This window comes from Rhinolophus ferrumequinum, chromosome 9 (assembly GCF_004115265.2).
Source record: "Rhinolophus ferrumequinum isolate MPI-CBG mRhiFer1 chromosome 9, mRhiFer1_v1.p, whole genome shotgun sequence".
Classification (NCBI taxonomy): Eukaryota; Metazoa; Chordata; class Mammalia; order Chiroptera; family Rhinolophidae; genus Rhinolophus; species Rhinolophus ferrumequinum.
This window is the reverse complement of record NC_046292.1, coordinates 12829586-12856408: the sequence shown is the minus strand read 5'-3', so window position 1 is coordinate 12856408 and position 26823 is coordinate 12829586. Positions and strand designations below refer to the sequence as shown.

Below are 26823 nucleotides of genomic sequence, written 5' to 3'. Positions count from 1 at the left end.
CTGCTGTAAAGATCCTGAATGCTCCCCCTTCTACTTAATTCTAACATACAATGTTTTCTGTGATATTCCTTTCCCAGACTGTTTTTTTCCTAGATGTGTCTGCTGGAATCTAGGGATAGTTGGCATATTGACTGGGGCCCCACTTGAAACTCCCTCCCCAGGCAAGCTTCCTTGACCTGAGTTAACCTTAAAACAAATTAAATTTTAGCTCCAATTTACCATCGTTAATAGTTTTCTTTCTCCTGCTTAGAAGGAGTGGATGAGGGGAAAGAACCTCAGAAGCAGTTGGAAGGAGATTGTTGCAGTTTCATCACCCAGCTGGTGAACCACTTCTGGAAACTCCATGCTTCCAAACCCAAGAATGCCTTCTTGGCACCTGCGTGCCTGCCAGGTATCATGTTGAAAGGGATACTTGAATCTTGATAGATATGAAGCCAGATAGAAGTTCTGTCTTTGAATAGATCGAACCCTTAGCCTTTAGTCTTCGTCATCCATTTCTTCCAGAATTAATATTTACAAAATAGAAGTCTCTGACATGAGTGCAGTGTTCCTGATGCAGGAATGTAGTGATGTGGCAGAGAAGTGGGATTTTCCTGTATCTTTTCCTGTCGGGTTGAATATTTCACATAAAGAGGCGTGTGTGTGTGTCCTTCACAGTGTTTGTAATTGTTTAAAAAAATCTTTGAAAGCTTGATTCAAAGCCATTCAAGAAGTAAAAGGTAAGCATCAGCCTTGAGAATTTCATTTCTAAGCTGCCTGCTGTCTTTGGTATCCAATCCCTTACACTGTCCTGAGTGTCGGTGGAAGAGTAAGGATCTGAACAGCAATCTAGAAAAGTAGAACAACCCCTGGTGCTCATTCGTGTGTGGAAGTTGCTTGGGCAAGAAACCTAAAGAGCAGGTCAAGGTCATGTTTCTCATCACCTGAGCTTTGGGGAGCCTGGGGAACATTTAGAATCTGCTCACCTCTTTACACTTCTCTGCCATGTCTTGATATCCATAGAGAGTAGACAGCTACTTATTTTGGTGATGCAGGATGTCTGGAAAGGCTTTCGAGGACACTTTGGGAGATTAGGAGAGTATTAATAAAACAAATCACAAGTAATGCTGACAGCCTGCATTCTGTGTGTGTGTTTTATTTGTTTTGCTGTGTGTGTGTGTGTGTGCGTGCGTGTGTGCGCTTGTCATTTTTTTTGTTAGCTTAACCTTTATGTGGGGGTAAGAATTTGTACCTTTGTCTTAGACTCTCAAGTAGTGAGAAGTTTTTCCGTTGTGTTTCCCTCCCCTTTAGGCCTAACTCATGTGGAAGCGACCGTCAATGCTCTGGTGGACATTATCCATGGCTACTGCACGTGTGAGCTGGACTGTATTAACACGGCATCCAAGATCTATATGCAGATGCTCCTGTGTCCTGTACGTGTCCTCACGTCCCCAGACAGCTGGCAATGTCTGGGAAAAGTCGTTTTTCTAAGTCTGCGAACTAATGAGATAAAACAGACTTAAAGGGAGGTAGTGGGAATGAAGAGTTTTCAACTTCAGTAAAAGCTTAAAGACTTTACTCATTCTGTGGAAGCAAAAGCTTTGCGAAGGGGTAGACTTTGTCTTGCTTAGTGCTGAAGGTCCTGGTGCTTTCTGTGTAGTTAGTGCCAAGTGTTAATTGAATGAGTATATGAATGACCATCATCAAGGTCTGTTTCCAGTGATCCTGGCACAGAATCTAAGTGTGACAGGACTGATTTTAGCACAGAGCTAAGACGAGCCTGGTCATCTGATGGAAAGCCAAAACCCATTTGTAGAGAGTCACAGTGACTTCAGGAGCAAATGCCAGCCTGTTACCAGCAACTGAGATGCAGGCAGGTAGTGAATGGGTCTTACACATGCCGAGTCAGGAAATGGGCTTCTCAGCAGGGTTGTAGGCAAGAGGAGGTAGATTTTCCACATGTATGTAAATGATGAACCAAGAGAGGAAAGTATTTTATAGATGGTTCCATGAATAATATAAAACCTAAGCCTGACAGTTTCCTTTTCAACCTCAGGATCCTGCTGTGAGCTTCTCTTGTAAACAAGCTCTAATTCGAGTCCTAAGACCCAGGAACAAGCGGAGACACGTGACGTTGCCCTCCTCCCCTCGAAGCAACACTCCAATGGGTACGTGACGTGATGTCTGGTGTAGGCTCATCTGTGTGTGTGTGTGGTGGGAAGAGGGGGAAGGGAGGGTGGGCTGCTCATATTGACCAAGGTCCTGGAGACTTGTTTATGCTCATATACCCATTGCTTTACCCTCCCTTAGTCCATAAAGAATTTAAGGAAAATGCACCTAGTAAGTAGAACAAAAATGAAGAGAATCAAGACACATATTCAAGGTGCAATAGTAAAATCATCAAGGTGCAATAGTAAAATCAAGCCAAGAGTACAAAGAAAAAGATCGACACCATGAGGTCTGGCGTGGTTGTTAAGTGACGATCTTTTCTTTAGCTAAAAGCTCTCTAAGAGCCATAGCAACAGTAAAATAAGAACAGTTATAAAAATCACAGTGACTAAAGAAAAAACCCCCACAAAAACAGCTATTTCTCAGGAAAAATAGAATTTTCCTGGCATAAAACCTCTTCCGTAAGGATCCATTTTTGTTGCCTAAGGGGCTAGACCCTCAGTGGTCTTACCTACTATAAGTTTGACAGCAAATTTCACAAGAGATTTCCCTCATGATCTACTTGGACCCAAGTCAACAGCTTAACGTTTAACGTTTTAATAAAAGCAATTCTCAGATCCTCTCCTGCATGTGGGGTCTCTGACTCTGTCGTGTATGCAGGGTTCCCATCCACACATATATATTAAATTTGATTATTTTCTCTTGTTAAAAAAAAATAAATAAAAGCAATTTTCGTAGTATAAATATTTGCATTATATTATGTAACTCTCCGGTTATTTGATTTGTCTCAGAAATAAATTTCCAGTGGAAGTCACATATGTAATTTTAAATTCTATTAGCCACATTATAAAGAATAAAAGAAATATGTTGAAATTAATTAACTTAACCTTCTATGTCAAAAATATTTCACCACATAGTCAACATAAAAAAATTATTAGTGAAATATTTTGTCTCCTTAAAACACTTTTTGGTCCTGTCTTAATCTAGTGTGTAGTATATACCAATACACATCTCCATTTGGACCAGTCACATGTTAAATGCTCAGTAGCCACGTGTGACTAGTGGCTACGGGATGGTACGGTGCAGGTCTAGAGGAATGCATTTTACTTCGTGACCTTCAGACAATCTTCTTATCTAAGCTTTTGACAACAGCGTGTGCATCTTTGGCAAGAAGCTAGAGTGCAGATAGTTTATGTTTCCAGTGAAGGCCGTATCCACATGCTTTCACAGCCCATCCGGTGGAAGGGGAGGTCTCCATCCTCTTCTGACAGTTAAGAGTCGAACCTGGACTTCTCCCTTATTGGAAGGCTTCTCCCCTTCACACAGAAACTGGCCAGGGCAGGACCTGTAGTGGCGTCCTCAGCTTCCATTTCACGGTTTTGCATTTCAGTTCACATTCCTCTCATGATTAGATAGTGTGAAAATTTCACTGACCCCATTGTTTTGGAAAGAAATAGTAAAATAACACTCTAAGCTGCTATGACAGGTAACAGATAAACATCTCAGTTATATTATTTTGCCTGTCTTGCCCAAGGTCTCCTGAGAGTTGGTGGGAGCTTGTGACCTTACTGGTCTTAGATTTCTCTGCTTTATGGAACTCCCTTTGGAATCGAAGGGTGTGTGTGTGTGTGTGTGTGTGTGTGTGTGTGTGTGTGTGTGTTTTCCTCCTCTTCATCAGCTGGAAAAACCTTTTCCTATGGGAGGGAGGGGGCAAGTTGTCACTGCCAATCCCATCTTCCCAGACCCTGCCAAGTCCAGAAAGCATGAGAACAGGCCGGGCATAGCACCCAGGAGTTTACTTCGAAGGCACAGGTACCAGCTGGTAGCTGGTTTGGGCTTTCCTTTGCTCCATGACTCTTCCTACCACTTGCCGAGGGAGGAAAGAGCGTCATGCGCCTTCAGGTGACTGGGGTTTCTTTGACCCAGGAGACAAGGATGACGATGACGACGATGATGCGGATGAGAAGATGCAGCCGTCAGGGATCCCGAATGGTGGTCACATCCGTCAGGAAAGCCAGGAGCAGAGTGAGGTGGACCACGGAGACTTCGAGATGGTGGTGAGTCTGGCAGCTAGAGAGCGGAGGAGGGGCCTCTAACTCTCCTCCAGCTCGGACGTAGCGGACTTCCCAAAGCTACGACGTACGGCGGGACACTGACAGAGCTTTCTCTCTGCAGTCTGAGTCGATGGTCCTGGAGACAGCTGAAAATGTCAACAACGGCAACCCCTCTCCCCTGGAGGCCCTGCTGGCAGGCGCAGAGGGCTTCCCCCCCATGCTGGACATCCCGCCTGATGCCGATGATGAGACCATGGTTGAACTAGCCATTGCCCTGAGCCTGCAGCAGGACCAACAAGGTAGAAGGCAGTGCCAGGAGCAGCGGCCCATTGGCCCCACACCGGAAGGAGGGTTTGGCAGTTACTGATGTCCAGCTGACTTAGCGTGTCCCCAGATTTGGGGAGAGGTTGATCTGGGTGAGAGCTGTTCAGAGATACAGGTGGAGAGTGAGAGGGATTGTGGTGGCATTTTCAGGCTGGGAGCTAATCGTGTAGTTCCCGGTAGTTTGGTCTTTTGGATTATTTCCTCGCAAATCTATTAGATCCCTCCAGCATGTGCCCAACCTGAGCTCAAGGAAGCCTTCCACCACCTCTGTAACCAAACGCGGTGGTCGGACAGCAGTAGCTGTCGCTTAGCTTCCTCTAGGCCAAAGGGGGGTCACACGCTGGAGCTTATACTCCTGAGGGCAGCAGGTGGCCAAAGCAGCGTTGTGGATGCCGTCTGGAGGGGATGTTGTGCTCACTCTCCACTTGTTTCCCAGGCAGCAGCAGCAGTGCCCTGGGCCTGCAGAGCCTGGGGCTGTCCGGCCAGGCACCCAGCTCTTCCTCTCTGGACGCAGGAACCCTCTCTGACACCACAGCATCAGGTAACTGTCCACAGCAAGGAGCAGGGCTCAGGGCCCCAGGACCCTTAAGCCTCGTTTCCGGTGCTGTGAGAGTGGAACGGGCAGCTGCTTTGACAGGCCATTCTGGACTTCCTGCTTCTGCCTTTGCTTTAGAAATATGGGTGTGGAAGGCATACCGATGCGGCTCGGCCAGGACGCTCGTGGCTTCGCTTCCCTGCACTTGCATGCTGCCTGGCTTCCGCTCATTGCCGAGGAAAGGCCCAGAGAGCAAGCGTGCAGGTCGATCGCGTTAGGGCTTAGATGACAGCTGTCGGGGTTGTTCACCAGAGGGCTAACGTTTCGGACAATACGGAAAGTGAGACAAGGACTAGAGCTCATACCTTTTAACTTTTCCTCTTCGTTTGCAAATAAAAGTAAAGCTGCGAGACCTGTTATGCTTCAGGTCAGTGTGATTAACCATTAGAGAGCTGTGAGCTTGGGAGGTAGGGGGTTGGGGCACAAGTCAAATGCATAGGAAATCTCCTGGCCTCATTTTGTGTTCACTTTCACTCTCTTTCCTAATCTGATAAGAAAAAATATATTTCCTGAGTAGACAGTTGGACCAAGTAGAAGAGAATGGAACATCTGAACAAGCCACCGGGAGATCAACCCCCGAGTAATTTAAGGGTTGATTTAGAGTTTTTCAGAGGGTGCTTTCCTGTATTTGTTTCCTCCTTTTCTTTTTCTTCCTCCTCCTCCTCCTCTTCCTATTCCTCCTTCTCTACCTCCTTTTTTTTTTCCTTTCGGGAGTTTTACCCCGGTTAGTTAAAAAAGGGAGAAATCGGCTGTCCCCTCTCACTGCTGCCATGGCTTGTTGCTTCCCCTGGGTCTCTTTAGTTGCTGTCATTTCAGGCTTGGAGGTCACTGTCGTGCTGTGCCACTTGTGTTCCCATGTGCTCTGTGGCTGTCGTGGCTTTCCTCCCCCATGTATCTCATCCAGCATTTTCCTCCTGTCTCAGCTCAGCCCTGATCCTGGATGCTGTGGCTGTCTCTGGGGAATTTCCTTGCTTCATTATAATAATAGCATCTGATGAGGATGATTCGGAGGGGTGACATTTCCCCGTGAGCTGCCCTCTGGACCACCTGATTAAAGAGAAACACAGGGTTGGTGCAAGAGCTCATGATGAGTGATTTCCTCACAAGCACGAATTGACTGATTACAAAACAAATCTCTTAAAAATTCAGAGTTCTATACTGTGAATGGTAATGGCTAGTTTCTGGTCTCAGCAGGTGTCAGTCACACCTACACAATGGTGACCATGAAGCATTTCATCTAGAAAACTGAGGGTCCATGTCACAGATTCGTACTGAATCTTGGCACTGTTCTGTTTGCATCGTGATGTAACGCGAAGGAAATGCCCAGTGAGCTGGGTCTTTACTTCTGTCTGAGTACTGTTCGCAATGCACTGTGTATAGTGTTTGTTCCTGTTAGTGATTAATCAGCAAAGCAAATCTTTCCCTTTTTCCTTCAACGACAGGATAGGTAAACTGCACTGTGTCCTCTGCACTATGTGGTTTGATGCTTTTGCCCCAAGGAGGGGTTTTTACCTGTAACAGCTCTCGTTACTCTCTCAGCTCCAGCCTCAGATGACGAGGGCAGCACAGCAGCGACTGATGGCTCTACCCTGCGGACCTCTCCTGCTGACCATGGTGGTAGTGTGGGCTCGGAGAGCGGGGGAAGTGCAGTGGACTCAGTGGCTGGCGAGCACAGCGGTAATATGGCCTGGGGTCGTGGTCTCCTTGGGCAGAGGGTGGGGACAAAGTAGGAAGCCCTGCCTGGGCCTGGGATTGCTTTCAGCAGAAGGAAGCTTTGGGGACTCATTGAAAGTCTTAGGGAATTCATGTGACCTCACCCCTAGAGTTTCAAATATTCAGTGATGATAGCTTAAGCTCAGTGAGGTTAATATTGAAATATTTTACAGGCAGCTTTTAATTATCTGTTAGTTGAAGAAAGCAATGACGTACAGAATCCCAAATCATGGTTAATCTGAAGCAGTTACGGTAGAACCTTGAAATCTGTCATGCTGTGGTTTTCGCTCCTTCTGTTGGGGGAAGATACTTTGGGCATTGTTAATATAGTAGGCCATCTTCTCAGTGTACTGGCTGATAGGATGGGGCGCTAGAATCAGGAAGCATGACAAAGCCCCGTGGGTTTGATCCTAAGAGTCGACCTGAGGTTAAAAATTGGATATGAAAATTTTTTACGGAGGAGACTAAGTAGCTGATAATGTCTAGATTCCCAAATCAGTGTATGTTTCCTCTAGAAACAAGGCGGAAATTTATCAGCAGCTGAGATTATTAAGATCGTTCTTATAGGTTCATCTTATGTTCTGTAGAAGGACGAGTGGCTGCCGTGAGAGTCACATAGCTTAATGCTGTGGGGTCAAAGTCATGAATTCTATCCTTGCGTAGCTTCACACAAAAGAAAAAAATTTCTGATGCTGCCTACCAGTCATTTTCTAACTATCGCTGACTTCAGGATGCATTGGATTTCATCATGCTGTGGGAGTTGATTTGTGCCTTTTAAACCATTTCCATCTAGTATCTGGCCGGAGCAGTGCTTATGGTGATGCCACGGCAGAGGGGCATCCGGCTGGGCCAGGAAGTGTCAGCTCAAGCACTGGTGCCATCAGCACCACCACTGGGCACCAGGAAGGAGATGGCTCCGAGGGAGAAGGAGACGGCGAAGGTGAAGGGGATGTCCACACTAGCAACAGGTCAGGACCTGCTCGTTCTCAGTCCCCAGGCTTTCTTGTGGGAGACTCTTTCAGGAATAGGGGATAGATCCATTGTAGGAAGTAGAGTGGTGATAACAGTATATTGCTTTTGAAATATAAAGGTAATACACTCATGAAATAGTTTAAAATGTTAGCAAGTGTTCTAGATCTGTCTTTGTTCTAATTAGAATAACATCAAATCCATTAGAGACTAGACAGTGGTTTTTCTCTTAAGGCTTCCCTGTATCCCTTAGTAACCGGGAAGTGTTTGGCCTAAAAACGTGTGTTGTTCCCTCCCCACCCCCCACTCAAATCTTCCTTGTTTCATCATTACCCATAAACATATTTTATAGCATTCTCAACAGTGATAGTTATTGTGTATACACTAGAAATAGCTCCTTATTCAATGTGTTTATAAGAGAAGTAACAGAGCTAATCCATATTTATGTCTATCAATACCAGTGGTGGAGCACTTGGCAAGTTGAAAGTAATCTGAAAATCCTAACGCATCCCCCTCAAATTCTGGTGGTGTTTGGTACTAGATTGGTGGAGTGAATATATTCTTAACCAAGAAATGAGTAGAGAAATAGAAGAGGAGGAAGAAAAACCTATGAATTTACTTGTGATATAGTGTTTGTTAAATTTGAAGGGGCCCGCAGTTACCACGTTAGTGCAGAAACAATGGATTAGTATTTTGAACTGAATGATTCTACCAGAAAAAAAGGTCACTGAAGCAGTCAGGCAGAGAGATTTTCAGAGGGCATCAAAGAGTGTCTCCTTTATTCCCTGTACCTTACTGCTTCCACTTAAAAACTCTTGCAACAGCCCTTTGATGAAGATGATCTCTGGCTCAGTTTAACTGATGATATTTTGATGGAGTTTGTTTTTTAACGGAAAGGAGTTTTCTACTTAATCTTTTTTTCCCTCTTAATGTGATTTGTAGGTTAATTCCATGAGTTCAATATAATGTGGTATTTGTGATTTCTGGTTCTTTGCAATTTATTTTTAAAAACATTTTTAATCCAGTCTACCTTTGCTTTTTAATTGAAACACTTAAGTTTATTTATAATTAATGTTAATTATTGATATATTTGAACTTATGCTTACCATTTATTTTGTGCTTTTTATTCTGCCCATTTCTGTGTTTCTTTGTGTCTTCTTTATAGCCCTCATTTGGGTTGATTTGCTGTTTTTCCATCCCTTCCCCAACTCTGTAAGTTTGGAGGTTGTTCACCGTTTCTAATCTTACAATAGCTATGCTAATCTTTTCAACATGCATACTTAACTAATCCAAAACCAAAATTAATAGCTCTCTCTTCTTCCTGAATAGTCTTCCTTAGAAGACTTTGCTGCTTATCAGTTGAAACTATTATTTTTGTGTTTAAATTTTGAAATACACATGTTTTTAAAGCTTTCAAGATATTATTGCAGTTTTATATAGTTTATGTGGTCAATGTATATTTCGATTTACTCGCAAGTTTACCACTTTCTGTGCCCACATGTCTTTCTGTGTCTCAGACCTTCCATGTAGGATCATTTCCTTCTTGAAGTATGTCATTTAGATCCACTGGTTACAAAATTTCAGATTTTGTCCATCTGGAAATGTTTTTATTTAGCTGACATTTTTTGAATATGTTTTGATAGATATACTATTTTGAGTTGACAGGTTTAACCCCCCAAAAGTGGAAATAGCAGATGCACCTGCTATTATAACTATGGCTCTTTTGAAAATAATGTCTTTACTGCTGCTTTTAAGATTGCTTTTTGTTTTGGTTTGGTTTTTTTGCAGTTTTACTAAGATATGTTTAGGATGGGTTTGTTTACATTTGTTCTGCTAGAATGTGTGGGTTTAGTGTCTTCTATTAACTAGAAAATTCTCAGCCGTTAATCTCATTGGACAATGCTTCTGTCTCATTTTCTGTTATTTCTCATTCTGGGACTCGACTTCAGTGGAATTTAGACCATCATAGTCTCTTCTCCATGTCTGTTAATGTCTCTTTTTTAAAAAAATTTCCTGTGCTTAATTATTTATAGTTATTAGAGATCTATTTGAGTAGCATCAGATAACATTAAATATCTAGGTATAAGTTTGAAAGCTATATAAGACTTCTACATTGAAAACTATAAAACCTAATTGAGAAGAATTAAAGAAGATCTAAATAAATAAAGGGATATAACATGTTTGTGGATTGAAAGACTCATTATTGTAAAGATGACTGTTGTCTACAAGTTGATATAGATTCAATATAATCCCAGTCAAAAATCTCATCTGGTTTTATGTATGTGTCAAAATCTACAAGCTAATACTAAAATTTATTTGGAAGAGTAAGGAATTACGATTATTCAAGGAAATATTAAAGAAAGCCTACAAAGATAGAGGACTCTACACAATAACAGCTTTATAATACTTTAAAGCTATGATAAGTAAGATAGTGGGATAATGGTACAAGGATAGAAAAATGGATTAACGGAACAGACTAGAGTTTATAAACATCCATACATACATGGTCACCTGATTTATGACAAAGATGACTTTTCTGTACAGTAGAGGAAAGGATGGTCTTTTCAATAAGTGGCAGTGTGTCAGTTGGAAATTAATATAGAATAAAATGAATCTTGACCTGATGTTATACACAAAAATCAGTTGAACTATCGATATAAATGTAAAAGGTAATACCTTACTGATTTCGGTAGACAAAATATCTTTATAACTTGGAGTTAGCAAAGATTTCGTAAATAAGGACAGAAAAAGTGTTAACCAAATGGAAAAATAAATGTATAAACCGGACTATATTCTCAGTAGCTTCTCCCCCACCCCCTTTTCCTTTCTGTGTCAAGATTTGAATTAGCCAGTTTTTTTTATATGCTCCTGGGTGGAGAAGTGGTGTGGTGGGGGGAGTAATATATTTCTGTTTACTTTTAAACTGAGTGTATAGCCTTCTGTGATTCTTCTATGACGTTTTTATAGAAAACTTTCCACTTGGAGCAATTTCTGGGCATTTTTTCCTATTCCAAATGTCCTGTGAGGTCCTGGCAACCAGATGCTCAAGTTACCTTCAGAGCATCACGGCCTTAAGTTTTCAAATGCCCCCAAATCAGTGTCAGGGGTAAGCAGACTTACCCCTCTGGGTATTCTGTTTTCATTCAATCTCTTGGCCAGATAATTTCTTAATTGCTGGGGAGCTCATTGTTTTATTTTGAGCTTGTATTTAGTGATCGTTCTGAAGGTGCTTATTAAACCCTAATCATAGATTTTGATAACAAGACTACTTCTAATTTTGGCTTTGGTAATTAGATTAATTCTAATTATAGATTCTGCATGTACAATCTTGTCATCAGCAAATAATGACAGTTTAACTTTTTCTCTCCGATCTTTATACCTTTTCATTGCCTGTTCTTGCCGTATTGCTTTGGCGAAGATCTCTAGTACAGTGTTCCAAGAAGTGGTGATGGTGGGCATCCTTTCTCATTCCCAAACACGGGGGGGAAAGGTTCAATATTTTACCATTAAATTTGATGCTAAGTGGAGCGTTTTCTATGGGTATCCAGTCAGTGAAGTTCTGTTCCTAGTTTGTTGGAAGATTTTTATCTTGAATGGGTTTTTGAAGCTTTTCAGTTGCTTTTGTTGTACCTATTGAGTTGATTATATGCTGCTGCTTTATTCTATTTGAGGTTGTAAATTACATTAATTTATTTTTCCATTATTAAACCAACCTCGTGGGGACAATTGATCATGATGTCCTATCTTTTGTATCACTGAATTTGATTTGCTAATATTTTATTGAGGCCTGTAATTTTTCTTCTCTGAAATGTCTTTGTCAGGTATTGGCATTCGTTTTATTCTGGCCTCATAAACTGAAGACGTTTCCCCTTTCTCTGTTCTCTAGAGGAGTGTAAGATGGTATTAAGTTCAGGTATAAATTCTTTGAAAAATTCATAAAAGCAGTGAAGTCATCTGGGTCTGGACTTTAAGGCGAGATTTTAAATTATAGATTCATTTTTTTAAATGACACAGAACTATTTCTATTCATGTGTCAAATTTGGTATATTGTGTTTATTAAAGGAATTTGTTCATTTTATTTAAGTTGTCAGCTTTATTGGCATGAACTTGCTCATAATATATTGTATCATCCGTTTAATATCTTTAGGATCTAGTGATGTACCGTTTTTTCATTTCTAATATTGGTAGCATTTGTTTTTCAAAAATCAGTCTTGCTAGGAATTATCAACTTTATTTACAAAGAACCAACTTTTGGCTTTGATTTTTCTCTCTTGTAAATCTGCTTTCTATTTTATTTCCACTCTTTATTATTTCCTCTCTGCTTATTAACTTTTTTTTTTAGTACCATATTTTTTGGGGGTTAATTTTCTGTTCTTTTTTTCTAGCTTTATAAGATGAAAGTTTAAATTGTTGATTTTAAACCTTTCTTTTTAAATATATATTTGAAATTATGTATTTCTCTCAAAAATTCCCTTTAACCCTTGCTTTGGCTGGAGCCCACATATTCTGATATGTTGTATTTTCCTTGCTGTTCAGTTAAACTGTTTTCTAAATTCTGTTGTAATTTAGCCTTTGGGCCTATGGGATATTTAGAAACAAGTTGCTAAATTTCCAAACATTTGGGGATTTTCTAATTATTTTTCTGCTATTGATTTATAATTTAATTTACTGTGGTTGGGGAACACACTATGTGATTTCAATCCTTTGAAATGTTTTGAGATTCATCATTGCTTTTAAAATGATGGTATTTTTTAAAGAATTTTTAGTTGTTTTTAGCAGGAGGGTTAATTTAGGTAACCTCGCTATATTGGTAATGGAAGTCTCTAACGTGGTTTTGAGTTAAGTTTTTTGGGGGAATAATTAAACAATTAGGTGACTTATTTTAAATTATCTAATAACTGAGTTGTTTTTACTCTAAGTCACAAGAAAAGAAAATTGCAATCTTTGGTAGAGTGTTTAAATTTTTTTGTTAAATTTCAAGAGTTTGAAAAGCCAGTGATCTGGCATGAACTTGGTCGAGGTCCAGACTCTGCTTATTTTGTTGACATTTTCCTTCATGTGTGTATATTCATTCACATACATGTTTTCCAAATCTGAAAATTTTAATCCATCTCAAAGCTTATGTTTTATCCTAAAAGTATTGAACTGCTGCTGTCATCTCATCTTTTCTCACTTGTACCTCATCCATTCCTGAGCAGTTCTTACTCATTTGTAGCCCCCACACAGCTTGCCTCATTATTCATGGATGCACGTGCGGGCTTTTATGTATTACATGATTCTGAAGGACACTAAGCTCATTCCTTCAGGTTCTTTTTAGAATGAAATCATTTATTATTCAAGTAGGACACTGTACTTTCATTTATACTTTTATTATTTTGAAAATATTTTGGATACCTGCTAGGATATGTACTATATGAAAATCACACTTAAAAAAATACAGGCATATGATTTCTTACACATGGTCTGCAAAATAAAATGAACAGTTCACTGACTATGAAAGTGAATCCATTAATTCATTCAGCAAATGCACTGTTAAATCTGTTTAAGACTGTGTGTTAGCTGAGACTGCCAACCAGCTTGTCAACAATACCCTAATTCATTAATTTTCATATTAGTCCTTTTGAATCAGCATATTCGTTAGAGATCCAGGGGCACATATTTAGCATATTCATTAGAGATCCAGAAGACCATCTCTCCATCTGCAGATGAAGAAGGTTAGGTAGTAGCCAACTGAATGTATGGGAAAACTCATGCTCCAGTGTGGGAAGGGTGGTGTTGAAATGAATTTTCCACTACGAGAAATGAGGGATAAAGTGTGAGAGGGTAAAGCAGTAGCTGGCCTTCCTAAGGACTTGGGAAGCATGAAGGAGAAAGGGTTGGGTCACTATTGCAACCGGATGATATAGAATTTTTATAGCTAGAAGAATGCCAGAAAATAATGCCTGGAGGCAGAATAGGGCATGTGTTGGAAAAAACCGTAGGGTTACTCTTGAGGGTTTGGTTTTGATACTGAGTACGGCGAGGACCTGATTGAGGAACATTTGAACTTGCCTGTAAGCAGCTGTTTCGTACCATCAGTTGTATTTTGGGATGGTTTTCTTCCCTTGTAACAAAGTGAGATTTATCCTGTTTCTGGTATACCAGATAGGCATCTGTTAACATTTTTTAATGCTGGGATTGTTTCTAAGCAGTGTGCGCCTTGCTGACTTTCTGTCAGGAGGAAAGAAATATATTCAGCTGGTTAGGGACTGTGTACTAGCTCATGTTGCCGGTATTTTCCTTGGTCTTCTAGGCTGCACATGGTCCGTCTGATGCTGTTGGAGAGACTACTGCAAACCTTGCCCCAGTTACGAAATGTTGGAGGTGTCCGGGCCATCCCATACATGCAGGTATCCCTCAGCTCACTGGGTCTGTCACATTGGAGCTGGACCACCTGTAAACATGCTGACATCTCTCTGCCAGAGGCTCCATAAGGCTTTGTTTGGTGTTAGGCCATCGAACAATGGAATGCAGTTTTGAACTACAAGTCACAGCCCTTCATTTTATAGAGAAGCCCGAGGGTCAGAGAAAGTTTTAAAAATGTCCACAGTCATCCAGCTAGTTCCTGACAGAGCCAGGAGCAAAAGTCTACTCCTGAGAGTCTTAGGCTACAGCGACTCTAGTAATGTTAGTATTAGAATGTGGTCTTGTGATAACCACTCTCCCACTTGCTGCCTTCCTCTTGGGAAAAACTGCTCTTTGATTCTCAGCACAGCACAGTGCCCTAACGCCACCCATTTTGGTTGGACGTAATATCAGTGAGTTTTGCAAAAACATTTTCTGCGATGCCAAGTGTGCTATATACAAAAGTAGACTCTTCAGGCTCGGGACACTTAAACTCTGGATACCTTGGGGTTTAGAACCTTTTCATGGATTACTGTTAGGATTCACAGGGAAGTCAGGAAAATCGGGATTTCTTCTGAAACACCTTGGATTTCCAGTTGTTCTTTAGGGAATTGGCTTTCATTTGTCATCTGTCTTTTGACTTCTAGGTCATTCTGATGCTCACTGCAGATCTGGATGGAGAAGACGAGAAAGACAAGGGGGCCCTGGACAACCTGCTCTCCCAGCTTATTGCTGAACTGGGCATGGATAAGAAGGTAATACCGAGTCATAGTGTGAGGAACAGCGATTGGCTGAGACCAGTTCTCAGTTGTTCATTCCTCTCTTAGAGGAACCTCCCCTGGTTTCAGTGGGTAACCATCCACGGCGGGCTCCCGTTGTATTGATTCAACAAAAAAGGTTCTCAGTGCCTACTCTGGCCCAGGCATACTTTTGGATCTGGGCATAAATGAGGAACAAGATGACGTTCTTGCCCTCATGCACCTTTTGTAGCTCTGCAAGGCGAAAACAGTAAATCAGTTATTTATATCTTAACATGGCCTCCCAAGGGTATCAGGCTCTCGGTAGTCAGGTATTGTCCATGGATGCATAGCTTCTTTTGTCTCTGATCCCGTCTGAGGAAGTTTCAGCGCTGATAAGCTTGAGAGAGTCTTGTTCAGAGGATGCCTCGAGCTTAAAAGTAAGGGTGGGCTTCTGGGCCCCGCTTCTACCTGCAGGACGTCTCGAAGAAGAACGAGCGCAGTGCCCTGAACGAAGTCCACCTGGTGGTAATGAGACTCCTAAGTGTCTTCATGTCCCGGACCAAATCCGGATCCAAGTCTTCCATTTGTGAGGTATTTTTGCTTTGAGCTTCTGGGTGTGGGGAAAGGTAAGGGGATCGTCTGGCTGTGCTAGGGCTGAGGGCACAGGGCATAGTCCTCTGTCAGAAAAGGCCTTTTGTTGCTCAGAGGAGTTAGATTCTAAGCTGTCCTCTCTTCGAGAGCAGAACCTCCCCCTTTTCCCGAATCCCTTCCAAGCCCCGATCTTTGCCAGCAGTCCCTCCATGGGAGGGGTTCAAGGGTTTGGAGGTTCCACTGTTGAAAAGCAGGGGACTGACTGTTCTGCAAGGCGCAGAGCGACTAAGAGGATCCCTGACTGTATGTTGCTATAAGGTATGGTGATAAGGCGGAGAGAAAGCAGTGTGTGCATGGAAGCAAGGAGATTAACACAAAGCAGAGAAGGTAGAAATGGAGGCTGAACTGCATCCAGTCTTAATGAGCTTATGAGCTGTGGGGTTTGCTGGGATTTGCAAGGCTCTCCTAATGGTTTTATTTACAGTAGCTTTTCTTCTGCTTTTTTAATTCATGTGATCACTCACCCGTCTCCTTTGGAAGCTAGTTCTATGAGAAGAGCCCCTGCCAGGAGGGTTGGGTTGCTAAGAAGTGCCTGTAGTGGGAAGCTTTCTCTTTTCTTGAAATGGGCTTCTTTTCTAGTTGTCCAGGGGAAAACGAGAAAACCCATTCCCTCCAGGTGGAAAGGTTGGCTGATCCTTGCCTTTTGGCCTCTGGCATGTGTGTAGGGGAGATTAGAGTTGAGAACTGGTGTTTTTTGTTTGTTTTCTCTTACCATGCTGTGATTCCAAAGAGTTAGGGAAATGTTTGAGCTAGTTGGGAAACTTTTAACTCAAGAGACTGATTAACCCACTTCCATGCAACTGATTCTATTGTGAGTGTGTTCCCTCCAAGCACCCAGTTGGGTTTACAGCCATTCTTACCGTCTCCCTGTTTTCTCTGCCTCCCAGTCATCTTCCCTCATCTCCAGTGCCACTGCAGCAGCGCTGCTGAGCTCGGGGGCTGTGGACTACTGCCTGCACGTGCTCAGATCCCTGCTGGAGTATTGGAAGAGCCAGCAGAGCGACGAGGAGCCCGTGGCTACCAGCCAGTTGCTGAAACCACATACTACTTCCTCCCCACCCGACATGAGCCCTTTCTTCCTCCGCCAGTATGTGAAGGTGAGGTCTTTTCCCAGATAGCAAAGAACTGCTCCTGTCCCTCACCCCAAACCCTCTCTTTACAGTCATAGTAGAGTTGAAGGAGCTGAGGGCAAGGAGCGTAGGAAGGAGCCTGCATTCCTTGGTGGGGTTTAGTCTCAGCATGATTTAATAAATTAACCGCTTCTGCCAACCTTCTGCTGGGACCCTGATTCCTGCCACTTTGTAAAGCTCAGGAATTGAATGCAGTCAGTCATGTCCTTTCATATTGAGTTCCTTAGAAAAAAGTGATACGGTACAAGGTCACGTTGTCAGTAGGGGGTCACATCCTTGTGTCAGATACTCCCCCTGCTGTCATTATAGGCCCTTTAGAAGATGGGCTTCCTGATCAGGTGAGTCTGGGAACAAGTATTCCCACTTACTCACCGTGAGGCTTAGAGAAGTTCCATCTAACCTTAGTAAGCCTCAGTTTGTATACCTGGAAAATGAGTCTTCGCAAAGTGTCTGCTTTATAGGGTTGTTGTGAGCATTGAATGAGCTGATGTTTATAAAGCACAGTGCCTGGCACATACCAATGCTCAATGAATGTTCACGATTATTACCATCTCTCTTCCATTGACTCCATGCAGTGGAGCTAGATGGGTTGGACTAGCTATGCTTCTTACTGCGTATTCAGAACTGCTTTGAAAAGTATTGGGGTATAACAAGCACAAAATATAATTCTGGTCATGTCCTTCTCTTTTTAATAACCCTGTGGTGGTTTTTCATTACTTTTAGGCCAAAAAGTTCTTTGAGGATTCAGCTTTCTACCTTTTCACTCTCTAGCTGTGTCACCTACAAGACCACTGTATGCAGCCCTACTAACCCGGGCATTTTCCCCCCATGGGACGTGTTGCCTCTGTACATGCCATCCCTTCCAAAGTTCGTCCCTCTCCCTCTGCATCCCTTCCTTCCCACATCCACTAATTCCCACTCCTTTAAGACCCAGGACAAGCATTGGACCCTGGGGAAACCTTCCCCAGCACACACTTTCCTGCTGTCAAGTCTGATCGAGATAGCCTTTCCCTGAGTGCCCTGTACACACATGTGGAGTCTTCCCTCTGAACTTTCAGCAAAGACCATTTTATTCCTGTTTGTACCCTCAAAGCTTGAGGACTTATGGAGCCGATAAATAACCGGTGATTGGATAGATGAGACACGTTGTGCAGACTCTTCCTGGGGACCACGCAGCTTGCAGGGTAGCTGTCGTGTCCACTGTCCTCAAATATCTCAGTAGCCTGGCCTCGTCGTGATACGATCCCGGGATCTTGACTGTGTTTAGTGATCCTGGCCCCGTTGGTTTATTTAAGTATTTCTTATTGTTATGGAAGTTTTCGTTCTAGGGAATGGAATATATCTCTCATAGAAAGTCAGAAATCTTTCTCCACTGGTATTTTTTCAGTATTTTCCCATTCTCACTCTTAAGGTCTTTGTAAGTAGAATACAATCAATCCACTGTTAAGAACCACAGAGTGAAATATTAGAACGTTTAGGAGCAGTGAGATCTGTCTCCATTGTAACCTTTGTGTGTAATGAAATTGCCCCAGGAGCCTGGGGCCTTGCTGGGTTTGTAAACTAAACTGTCGTCAGTAATGGCTTTGGCTTTGAAAGGTGCCATTGACCAATTCCAACGCACGGTGAGCCTGGTGAGCAGTGAACCAGCCCTTTTTCTAAGTGTGGTCCTGGAAGTTGTCGATCACAGGTTCTTACACAAATGTTCTTCTCCCAGGGTCACGCAGCTGATGTGTTTGAGGCCTACACTCAGCTTCTCACAGAGATGGTACTGAGGCTTCCATACCAAATCAAAAAGATCGCTGACACCAGCTCTCGAATCCCACCGCCTGTCTTTGATCATTCGTGGTTTTACTTTCTCTCGGAGGTAAGTGAAGATTCCCAGCAGTGCCAGTTGAGGAGAGGACACCTTGGCTGCGACGACCTTTGTGGCCCCCTTTTCTCCTTACCCTCGTACAGTATTTCCCCTAGCAGAGGCCCTCCCACCATTTAGGTCTTGCCCCTCTGGAGTATATTATATGTTGAAACTGTGGCGGATGGGCATCAAAGCAAGCCATCCACTTTAGTTTCTGTCCATTTTACTTACCCCACATTGGGGATAATGGGCAAGTTTAATAATTTGGACTCTGTCCAGAAAATAGAAAGTATATTAGTTAAAGTAACAGCAGGATTTTTATATAGGGGATTGGTAAACAGCCATTGAAGAAGCAAAGATTAAAAGGGAACGTTGCCGTAACACAGAGATAGTAATTGCAAGCAGCAGCCTTGTGTGTGACGAGAAGCCCGTGGATCTGAGTGGGGTGGGCGGGCTGCTGCTAGTGCCTTAGGAGCTCTGAGGAGCGGGGACGTGACATGGCTGATTCTGGAAGTACTGAAGGAAGCTGATGATTAGAACCAGCTAGAATTGGTTTGTCCTTGAATACTAAAGACATGGTGGAGGCTGCCGGGTGAAGGGCTGTTGCTAGGATAGCAGACAGACAGACAGAAAAAGCCCTTTGTCCTCCTCCTGCCTTCCAGCGTCCCCCTATGTTCCCCACTAGCAGAGCCTAAGGGAGTGCATGTTAAGCACTGCAGTTAACATGATTCTGGGCTGGGCCCCCCAGAGCAGGGGATGGTGGGGTGGATTTGGAGCCTGGCGAGAGAATGGCTTGTTATGGCACAGCAAGCCTGAGAGAACTCTGGTAAGAAACATCTGTTAGCAAACCCCAAATGGCCATTTCCAGTTGTACAGATGTAACAACCCAACTCTTTTACCTGAAAGAGAGATTCTGAATGTTTTCTTCCCCCTCCAGTTTCACTCTGGGTGGGCCGGAGTGGAAGCCAACTTCCCTGTAGATTTTAAGAATTCCTTGAAGGGGAACAGGAATATCGCTGTTTTTCCCTCCTTGACTTCTTCCTTTCTGTGCCTTTCTCCTGGCCCCTGTAAGGAATACCAAAGTTCTCTAGAGGCTAGCTTGATCACAGGAAATAGCTTGGTTTGTATTTCTCACCAGTTTTTAGTAACAGTTCACGAAAACCCAGGGAGCCGGGGCTGGTACAGATATAGTTCCAGAGTCATTGACTCTTTGTGTTGTTTCTCCCTCAAGTACCTGATGATCCAGCAGACGCCATTCGTGCGCCGTCAAGTCCGCAAACTTCTGCTCTTCATCTGTGGCTCAAAGGAGAAGTACCGCCAGCTCCGAGATTTGCACACCCTGGACTCCCACGTGCGTGGAATCAAGAAGCTGCTGGAGGAGCAGGGGATATTCCTCCGGGCAGGTGTGGTCACCGCCAGCTCAGGCTCCGCCTTGCAGTACGACACACTCATCAGCCTGGTACGAGGAGATGGTAGGGTGGGGAGAGGGCATGTGGTGAGGCTCAGCCGAGCAGGTCATCGGAGGGGGCAGGACAGGGCTTTGCGATGGTTAGAGAACGTCATGGCCAGGCTTGAGATCAGATGAATCCGTAATACCCGCCTGGGTGCTATTCCACATGGACTGGGCTTCGGGATCTGAGATTTCCCGTCCATGGCCGCCCCCACCTGGCCGTGGTTCCTCCGTTACAAGGAGGGGGCCTTGGGCTTCTTCTCAGTGTCATTTGCTCATGTCACCGACAGGATCAACCTGAAATCTGTGAACCTGACTCTTGTCTTTGAGTAAATTGTATATATTTGCACAGGAGCATCTAGAAAGAACGTCGTCGGTATTACAGAACCCTAATCTAGTGTCCTTACTATTATGCTTTCAGCAAGAAAAAAGTAAACTGGGTTGGGGTTTCCCAAGTCATGGTCTGTCTTTCCCGCTGCATTGTTGCGTGCTCCGAAGGATCCCTGCAAACACAGGGCCTCTGTGTGCTGGGGAGTCAACTGTAGGAGGCTCAGTAAGAGCCTTGTGGGTGGGCCTTGGTCCCAGGTTCGCCAGGCCGCTGGGTCCGTGTGCACAGAGGGCCGTGTGCAGTTTGCATCCAAAGCTGGCTGAAGATCCTTCGAGGCAGCTGGTGTGGTACCGTGTGGGCTGCTTGGCGGGGTTACTCAGATTTCGGCGGTGGGTTTCCATTTCAGATGGAGCACCTGAAAGCCTGTGCCGAGATTGCTGCCCAGCGGACTGTCAACTGGCAGAAATTCTGCATCAAAGACGACTGTAAGCAGTGCTGCTCCTTTTGGTTGCTAGTCATTCATTCCTTCAAGAACTACTTACTGAGGCCTGCTATAGGCCACGCACTCAACTGGGTGCTAGAGATACAGCCAGGAGCAAGATATGGCCATGTGCCGCTTAACAGTGGGGATACGTTCTGAGGAATGCACCGTGAGGTGATTTCGTCGTCGTCCGAACACCACGGCGCTCTTACACAACCCTGGGTGGTCTAGCCCACTGCACACCTAGGCTGTGTGATGTGCCCCCGTCATGCGGTTGTCATTGACAGAAACATAATCGTGCAGTATGAGGTTAGACAGGACTCTGCCTAGCACGGAAGACAAGTGAACACTGAAAAGAGTGATAAGGGTCAGTAGACAAAGTTTGGGATGCTGTGGGGGCTCAACGTAGGATATCTGACGTCCAGGTTGGTAGTCACGCTAGGGAAGCATATATGGAGTCTAGAGAACTGTCTTATTCGGAGAGGTGGCGGCTGGGAGCCAGTCTCTGTGTGGTTGTGATACTTGTCAGGTATTTCCACGGAGGGTATAAAGTCTCCACGCAGACCTTCAGCAGAGCGCCTGGAGGAGGAGCTGGGGGGAATAGAGCAGTCGTGACCACGGGGAGAGGGCTCCTGTCCTCGAGTGGGCGTCTGCTTGTCGTCACATCCGAGCTGAGCCCGCTCTCCTCTGCCCGCAGCCGTCCTGTACTTCCTTCTCCAAGTCAGCTTCCTGGTGGACGAGGGCGTGTCCCCAGTGCTGCTGCAGCTGCTCTCCTGTGCTCTGTGCGGCAGTAAAGTGCTCGCGGCTCTGGCGGCCTCCGCGGGGGCCTCTGCTGCCGCCGCCTCCTCCTCGGCCCCTGTGGCCGCCAGCTCCGGACAAGCCACAGCACAGCCAAAGTCGTCCACTAAGAAGAGCAAGAAAGAAGAAAAGGAAAAGGAGAAGGAGGGTAAGAGGCCCCGCTTGTCTTGTTGACCAGGGTGGTGTGTTCTCACCTGTGTCGGAGCGCAGGGTTGATTCTCTTCTGAAGCGGCTTTTACCCTGATTTACAGGGGACCTAGAACCCAAATGCCCTCTGGTGTCTACTTTGGGTCCCATTTTCAGTTACATTGAAGGGGACGTCTTCAGCAGTGTGACTTCCTCTACTGAGTGTCAGTGACAGGAAAGGTCAAAGTGCACTGAATATTTTTAGGAGGCCAAGTGTCTTTTTCTGTGAAATAGTAATACTTGTTCTGTGGCGTTTTTCAGCATCAGATGACATGATGCTTATAAATGTGCTGTGTAAACTGTGAAGTGCTCTACAAACGTGATTTAGCTGACTCCTTAGCATCAGAAAGGCAGGCATCTTGCTGCTTCACTGCTTTTCATGGTCCTTGGAGGTTTGGACAGGTGATGGGGGTGGAGAGCAGTGGAGGTGGTTCACGCTGTCCCAGTTAATTCTTCAGTTATCTCGGTGCTGCTCTGTATTAATGTGGACTGTTTCAGACAGCAGACCTGCGAAAGGAAATTCCTCCTGCAGTGTAATCATGTTTGTTCAGTGCCAGGCCTATATGGGCACTTCATCCTGTGGTCTTTTGGTGGCATTGTTAGATGTCTCATTGGGGCTGACCTTTGTCCCCCGTTAAACAACTGAACATTGTTTTCAAATGACAACTGTTTAGTTCAGACTTTGCGGTATAGACAGCCTCCCCTGCCTCCACTGGTAGCACTGGCTGTAGGACCCTGGGCTGTTTCTTCCTACTCGTCCGCCTCAGTCTCACCCTGGTCTTGCAGGTGAGAGCTCAGGCAGCCAGGAGGACCAGCTGTGCACAGCTCTGGTGAACCAGCTGAACAAATTTGCAGATAAGGAGACCTTGGTCCAGTTCCTGCGTTGCTTCCTGTTAGAGTCCAATTCTTCCTCGGTGCGGTGGCAGGCCCACTGCCTAACTCTGCATATCTACAGGTAGGGCCAGGGCTTGGTTTCTGCGGGCTGCACGGGGCTGTGACCAGAGTGGACGAGGGAGCCCTTTCTTGGTTTTATGTCACAGTGTCAGTGTTTACACCAGCCTGAGAATCCTCTTGACTGTTACGGATTCCTTCCTTGCGTTATCTGCTTTTTGGCTATTAAACTGATGCCATAAGCAAGAGATGCTCTGTTTTCCACTGAGAAGACTATGTTTAAACGTTTGTAAAATGACCAGACTTGACTCTCAGGCTAACAAAGCTTGGTTGACAAAACCATTGAGTGATGTTGGATGATGGGAATAGACCGCCTCCTGAAGACAGGAAAGGACTGTGCTACACCCATTAGGACCGATGGTCAAAAGAGCAACAGAGCCACTCAGACTTAACTCTTAGTTGTAGGGAAATAGATATATCTACCAAAACAGTACCGGGCCTTGTTGACGAAGAACCTCAGGGTTGTCTGCTGCGTGGTAATAATGTGAACTGTCATTCACCTCCAGAAACTCTAGCAAATCTCAACAGGAGCTCCTGCTTGACCTGATGTGGTCCATATGGCCAGAACTCCCAGCCTACGGGCGTAAGGCCGCCCAGTTTGTGGACCTACTAGGATATTTCTCCTTGAAAACCCCACAGACAGAGAAGAAGGTAACAGCTGATTCATGGTCAGAGGCTAACTGGCCGTATATAACCTTTTTCCTCTCCCCCCACCCTCTTTCTTCCGCCTCACCCCGCCCCCCCACTCCAGTTCAAGCCATTGTTTCTCAGTCTAGTTGTGTAGGACACGACTGCTTATGGCAGCAGACAGTAGCCCATGGCAGCACACAGCACTGCATGGCAGCTTGCGCTGGCTGCCGGCCACTCATGCTGGCTGCCGGCTGTTCATGGCGGCACACGGTGGCCCGTGGTAGCACTTAGCAGCCCATGGCAGCACATAACAGCGCACGCCAACCTCCGGCTGCTCACGGCAGCCCAGCTCCAGGGAGAGCTGTTGTTCACAGTCTTAGCTGTAGAGGGCGCAGCTCACTGGCCCATGGCATTAGGAGCACGGTTTTCCAACCACCTGAGCCACCGAGCGGCCCCAACCTTCTTTTTTTTTTTGAGTTAACGTGTATATATGAAACATCTATTAAATACACATTAAGCACTCCCAGTGTGTATGCTACATAGACAGTATATACCAGCAAGTAAGCACAACCTGAGATTAGCATAGCCAATAGCAGGAGATCAAATAGGGAAGGAAATGCAACTCATTCAAGTTGCTTGGGGAAGAAAGTGCTCCTCTGGTTTTCCTGGCAGCTCTGATTACATCCCCAGAAGTGTTTCTGTAGTTAGATAACCATTTCATGGCTTCTCTGGAAAAACGAAGTTTATCTTCCTCCACAAGGTCTAAAACGATGGACTGTCACTAAGGTTGTGGAAACTTCTAAAGAAGACAGACTCCTGGAAACGATTAGGAATTAGGCCCAGCTTTGTATGATTCTGGATGGGGGCTGAGAAGTCTGGTACTTCTAGGGTAGTATCAGCTAGGAAGCAGAAGAGAAGTCTTCTCCATTAAGACTTTCCCTTGGGTTTTTTTTAACTATGGTCGTTTATTGATTTCTGTTCCAGTTGAAGGAATATTCACAGAAGGCTGTGGAGATTCTGCGGACTCAAAACCATATTCTTACCAACCACCCCAACTCCAACATTTACAAGTGAGCTTTGTTCTGCTTTCTCCCTCTTTGAAGCTTAGTCCATAGTTCAAGTTGCTATTTCAACCTTGATTAACTCTTAACATATGTATTGATACCCCCCTGGCTAGTTGGTCTTTGAATCCCTCCCTCGGAGCCGGGGACCTTGCACATAGAAGTCACTCAAAACATAACTGGTGAATTAGGGTTTGGTAAGCAGTAATTTAAGAAAGGTTTCTAGTTCCAGGGGTCTAAGTCTGAATCAAATAAGTTTACAGAAAGTAGCCGTATTATTAAATAAAAACTTTGAAAATAGAGCATTGGTTAAAGTAACAATTCATTATCTCCCTGATTTAATAGTGACTGTTTTTTCCCCAAAAAACTTTATTGAGGTAAAATTTAAATACCACAAACTTCACCTATTTTAAATATTTAGTTCAGTGATTTTTAGTAAATTTAATTGTGACTCTTTGAGTCAAATTTTAACATGACTTTTTAGGATCCCTCTCACTTCAGGACAGCTCAAAAATAGAGGGCATCTAGGGTTAATTATTTGAAATTTCCTTCCTGTGACTTCTACACCCTGTTGGGATTTCTCACGTTTCCTTGTGTGCTTACAAGGGTGGGGAATATTGAGCCATGGCTTTTTCACGGTTTCTTTATGAAGTTCAGTGCTTTCTAAAATGAAAACGTCCTTATGCTGAGACTCGTTTCTTCCTTAGCACCTTGTCTGGCTTAGTGGAGTTTGATGGCTACTACCTGGAGAGTGATCCCTGCCTGGTGTGTAATAACCCAGAAGTGCCGTTTTGTGTAAGTGTCATCTTAAACATGGACGATCCTGAGGCTTACAGGGCCAGTGGGTTTCTCGTTTCCAGAGACTGATTATTACCACATAGATGTTCCTCTCCAAATGGTTGGTCACCAGTGGTATGAATCCTTACCTGCCACGCTTGGACCTTAAATAGAAATTTTGTCCCTAGATGAGGTGTGGGTGACATTGATGAATTTTGAAGAAGCCAGAAGGAGCCATTAGCCTTGAACTAATACAGTGCTTTCTTTGTGTATTTAGTATATCAAGCTGTCTTCCATTAAAGTGGACACGCGGTACACCACCACCCAGCAGGTGGTGAAGCTCATTGGCAGCCACACCATCAGCAAAGTGACGGTGAAAATTGGGGACCTGAAGCGGACCAAGATGGTGCGGACGGTCAACCTCTATTACAACAACCGAACGGTGCAGGCCATCGTGGAGTTGAAAAACAAGTATGAGCTCCTCAGGCGTGGGAAGGGGCAGCAGGCTGGTAAGGCTTAACTCCAGTTGTTGGCTGCGATTGCTGGAATCGGGTAAAGCAGCACATCCCTAGAGACCTAGTTTGTCCTCTTATCCTCTTCTGTCATGACTGGGGGACAAAAGGGAAACAAACATCAGTTCCTAAGGGTGTCGAAAAAGGTTATTTTAAAGTCGTGTCCAGGGGAGCCCTCGGGGGTCTGTGGAAGCTCTTCAGCGGCCTGCTAGGAGGGAGAAGCTGAGTGAGCGGGACTCCAAGCTTCTCGTGCCCATGGTAACCAGAGCAGTTCTATTTTTATGTAAAACCTTCCAAATTGGTGTTGGGAAGTAGTTGTCATTTCTTAGATTAAGATACTATTCTCTTGCTCACAGAGCAGGCAGTGTTTCTGCAGAAATTTCTGTAGTATGTAGTCCTTCCATTTCTGCATGGTACCTTCCCTCTCTATCTGCTGATGTTTCTGGCTTACCTGTCCCAGTGTTTGAATCGAGGGATGTCATGTATGGGCCAAGGAAGGTACTAGCATGGGTTATAGTGTCGACCGTTACAGAGACAGATCAGTTGTTGATGTCTCGGGCGTTGCTGTTGGGCAGAGGGCGTAGGTAGATGCTTGAATATTAGGACATAGTGCTGTTCTACACATTGAATGGAAGTACTGGTATTATTCCAAGAGGCAGAAGGAAGCTGGGCTGTATACAGCACATCAACAGATGGCCACCAGGCAGCTTTCCCTTCTTCCTTTGAAAAGCGGAGTTAACATTGGTGATCTACAAGTAGAAGCCGTTCATTGGTGTAGTCACATTCCCTTCTGGAGAATGGGACTTGATTTTCTCTGTGTAGTCAGTACACCTGCTGGTAAATCACTGAAGACTCTGGAATAAGACTGTGGATTCACCTCACAGCTCTTCTCCCTATTTGACCGTGGAGGGGTTATTAGCCTCAGTTTCCTTAACACTAAAGTGGAGCTAATTCACTTTAGGTTGTTATTTTAAGGACTGAATGAGTTAGTATACATAAGGTGCTGAGAACAGCACATAGTAAGTGCTCAGTAAATATTAGCTCTAATTACATTAGTTTAATTACCCCTAAATTATGACATGTTTTTTT

The 26823-nt window shown here is 44.3% G+C and overlaps 1 protein-coding gene across 1 annotated transcript in view; it reads left to right on the top strand.

Annotated features, from left to right (window-relative positions):
• Positions 1-26823, top strand: part of UBR4 (ubiquitin protein ligase E3 component n-recognin 4) — a 122506-nt gene that overhangs the window by 56285 nt on the left and 39398 nt on the right. The window contains exons 53-73 of the mRNA XM_033115099.1: positions 251-391; positions 1291-1412; positions 2036-2147; positions 4075-4205; positions 4324-4501; positions 4963-5067; positions 6661-6798; positions 7628-7802; positions 14096-14192; positions 14835-14942; positions 15402-15518; positions 16466-16675; positions 18423-18572; positions 19792-20019; positions 20745-20823; positions 21517-21765; positions 22590-22758; positions 23261-23405; positions 24369-24454; positions 25153-25240; positions 25500-25693. Coding sequence (XP_032970990.1) covers positions 251-391; positions 1291-1412; positions 2036-2147; positions 4075-4205; positions 4324-4501; positions 4963-5067; positions 6661-6798; positions 7628-7802; positions 14096-14192; positions 14835-14942; positions 15402-15518; positions 16466-16675; positions 18423-18572; positions 19792-20019; positions 20745-20823; positions 21517-21765; positions 22590-22758; positions 23261-23405; positions 24369-24454; positions 25153-25240; positions 25500-25693 — 3022 coding nt within the window. The remainder of the gene's footprint in view (positions 1-250; positions 392-1290; positions 1413-2035; positions 2148-4074; positions 4206-4323; positions 4502-4962; positions 5068-6660; positions 6799-7627; positions 7803-14095; positions 14193-14834; positions 14943-15401; positions 15519-16465; positions 16676-18422; positions 18573-19791; positions 20020-20744; positions 20824-21516; positions 21766-22589; positions 22759-23260; positions 23406-24368; positions 24455-25152; positions 25241-25499; positions 25694-26823) is intronic.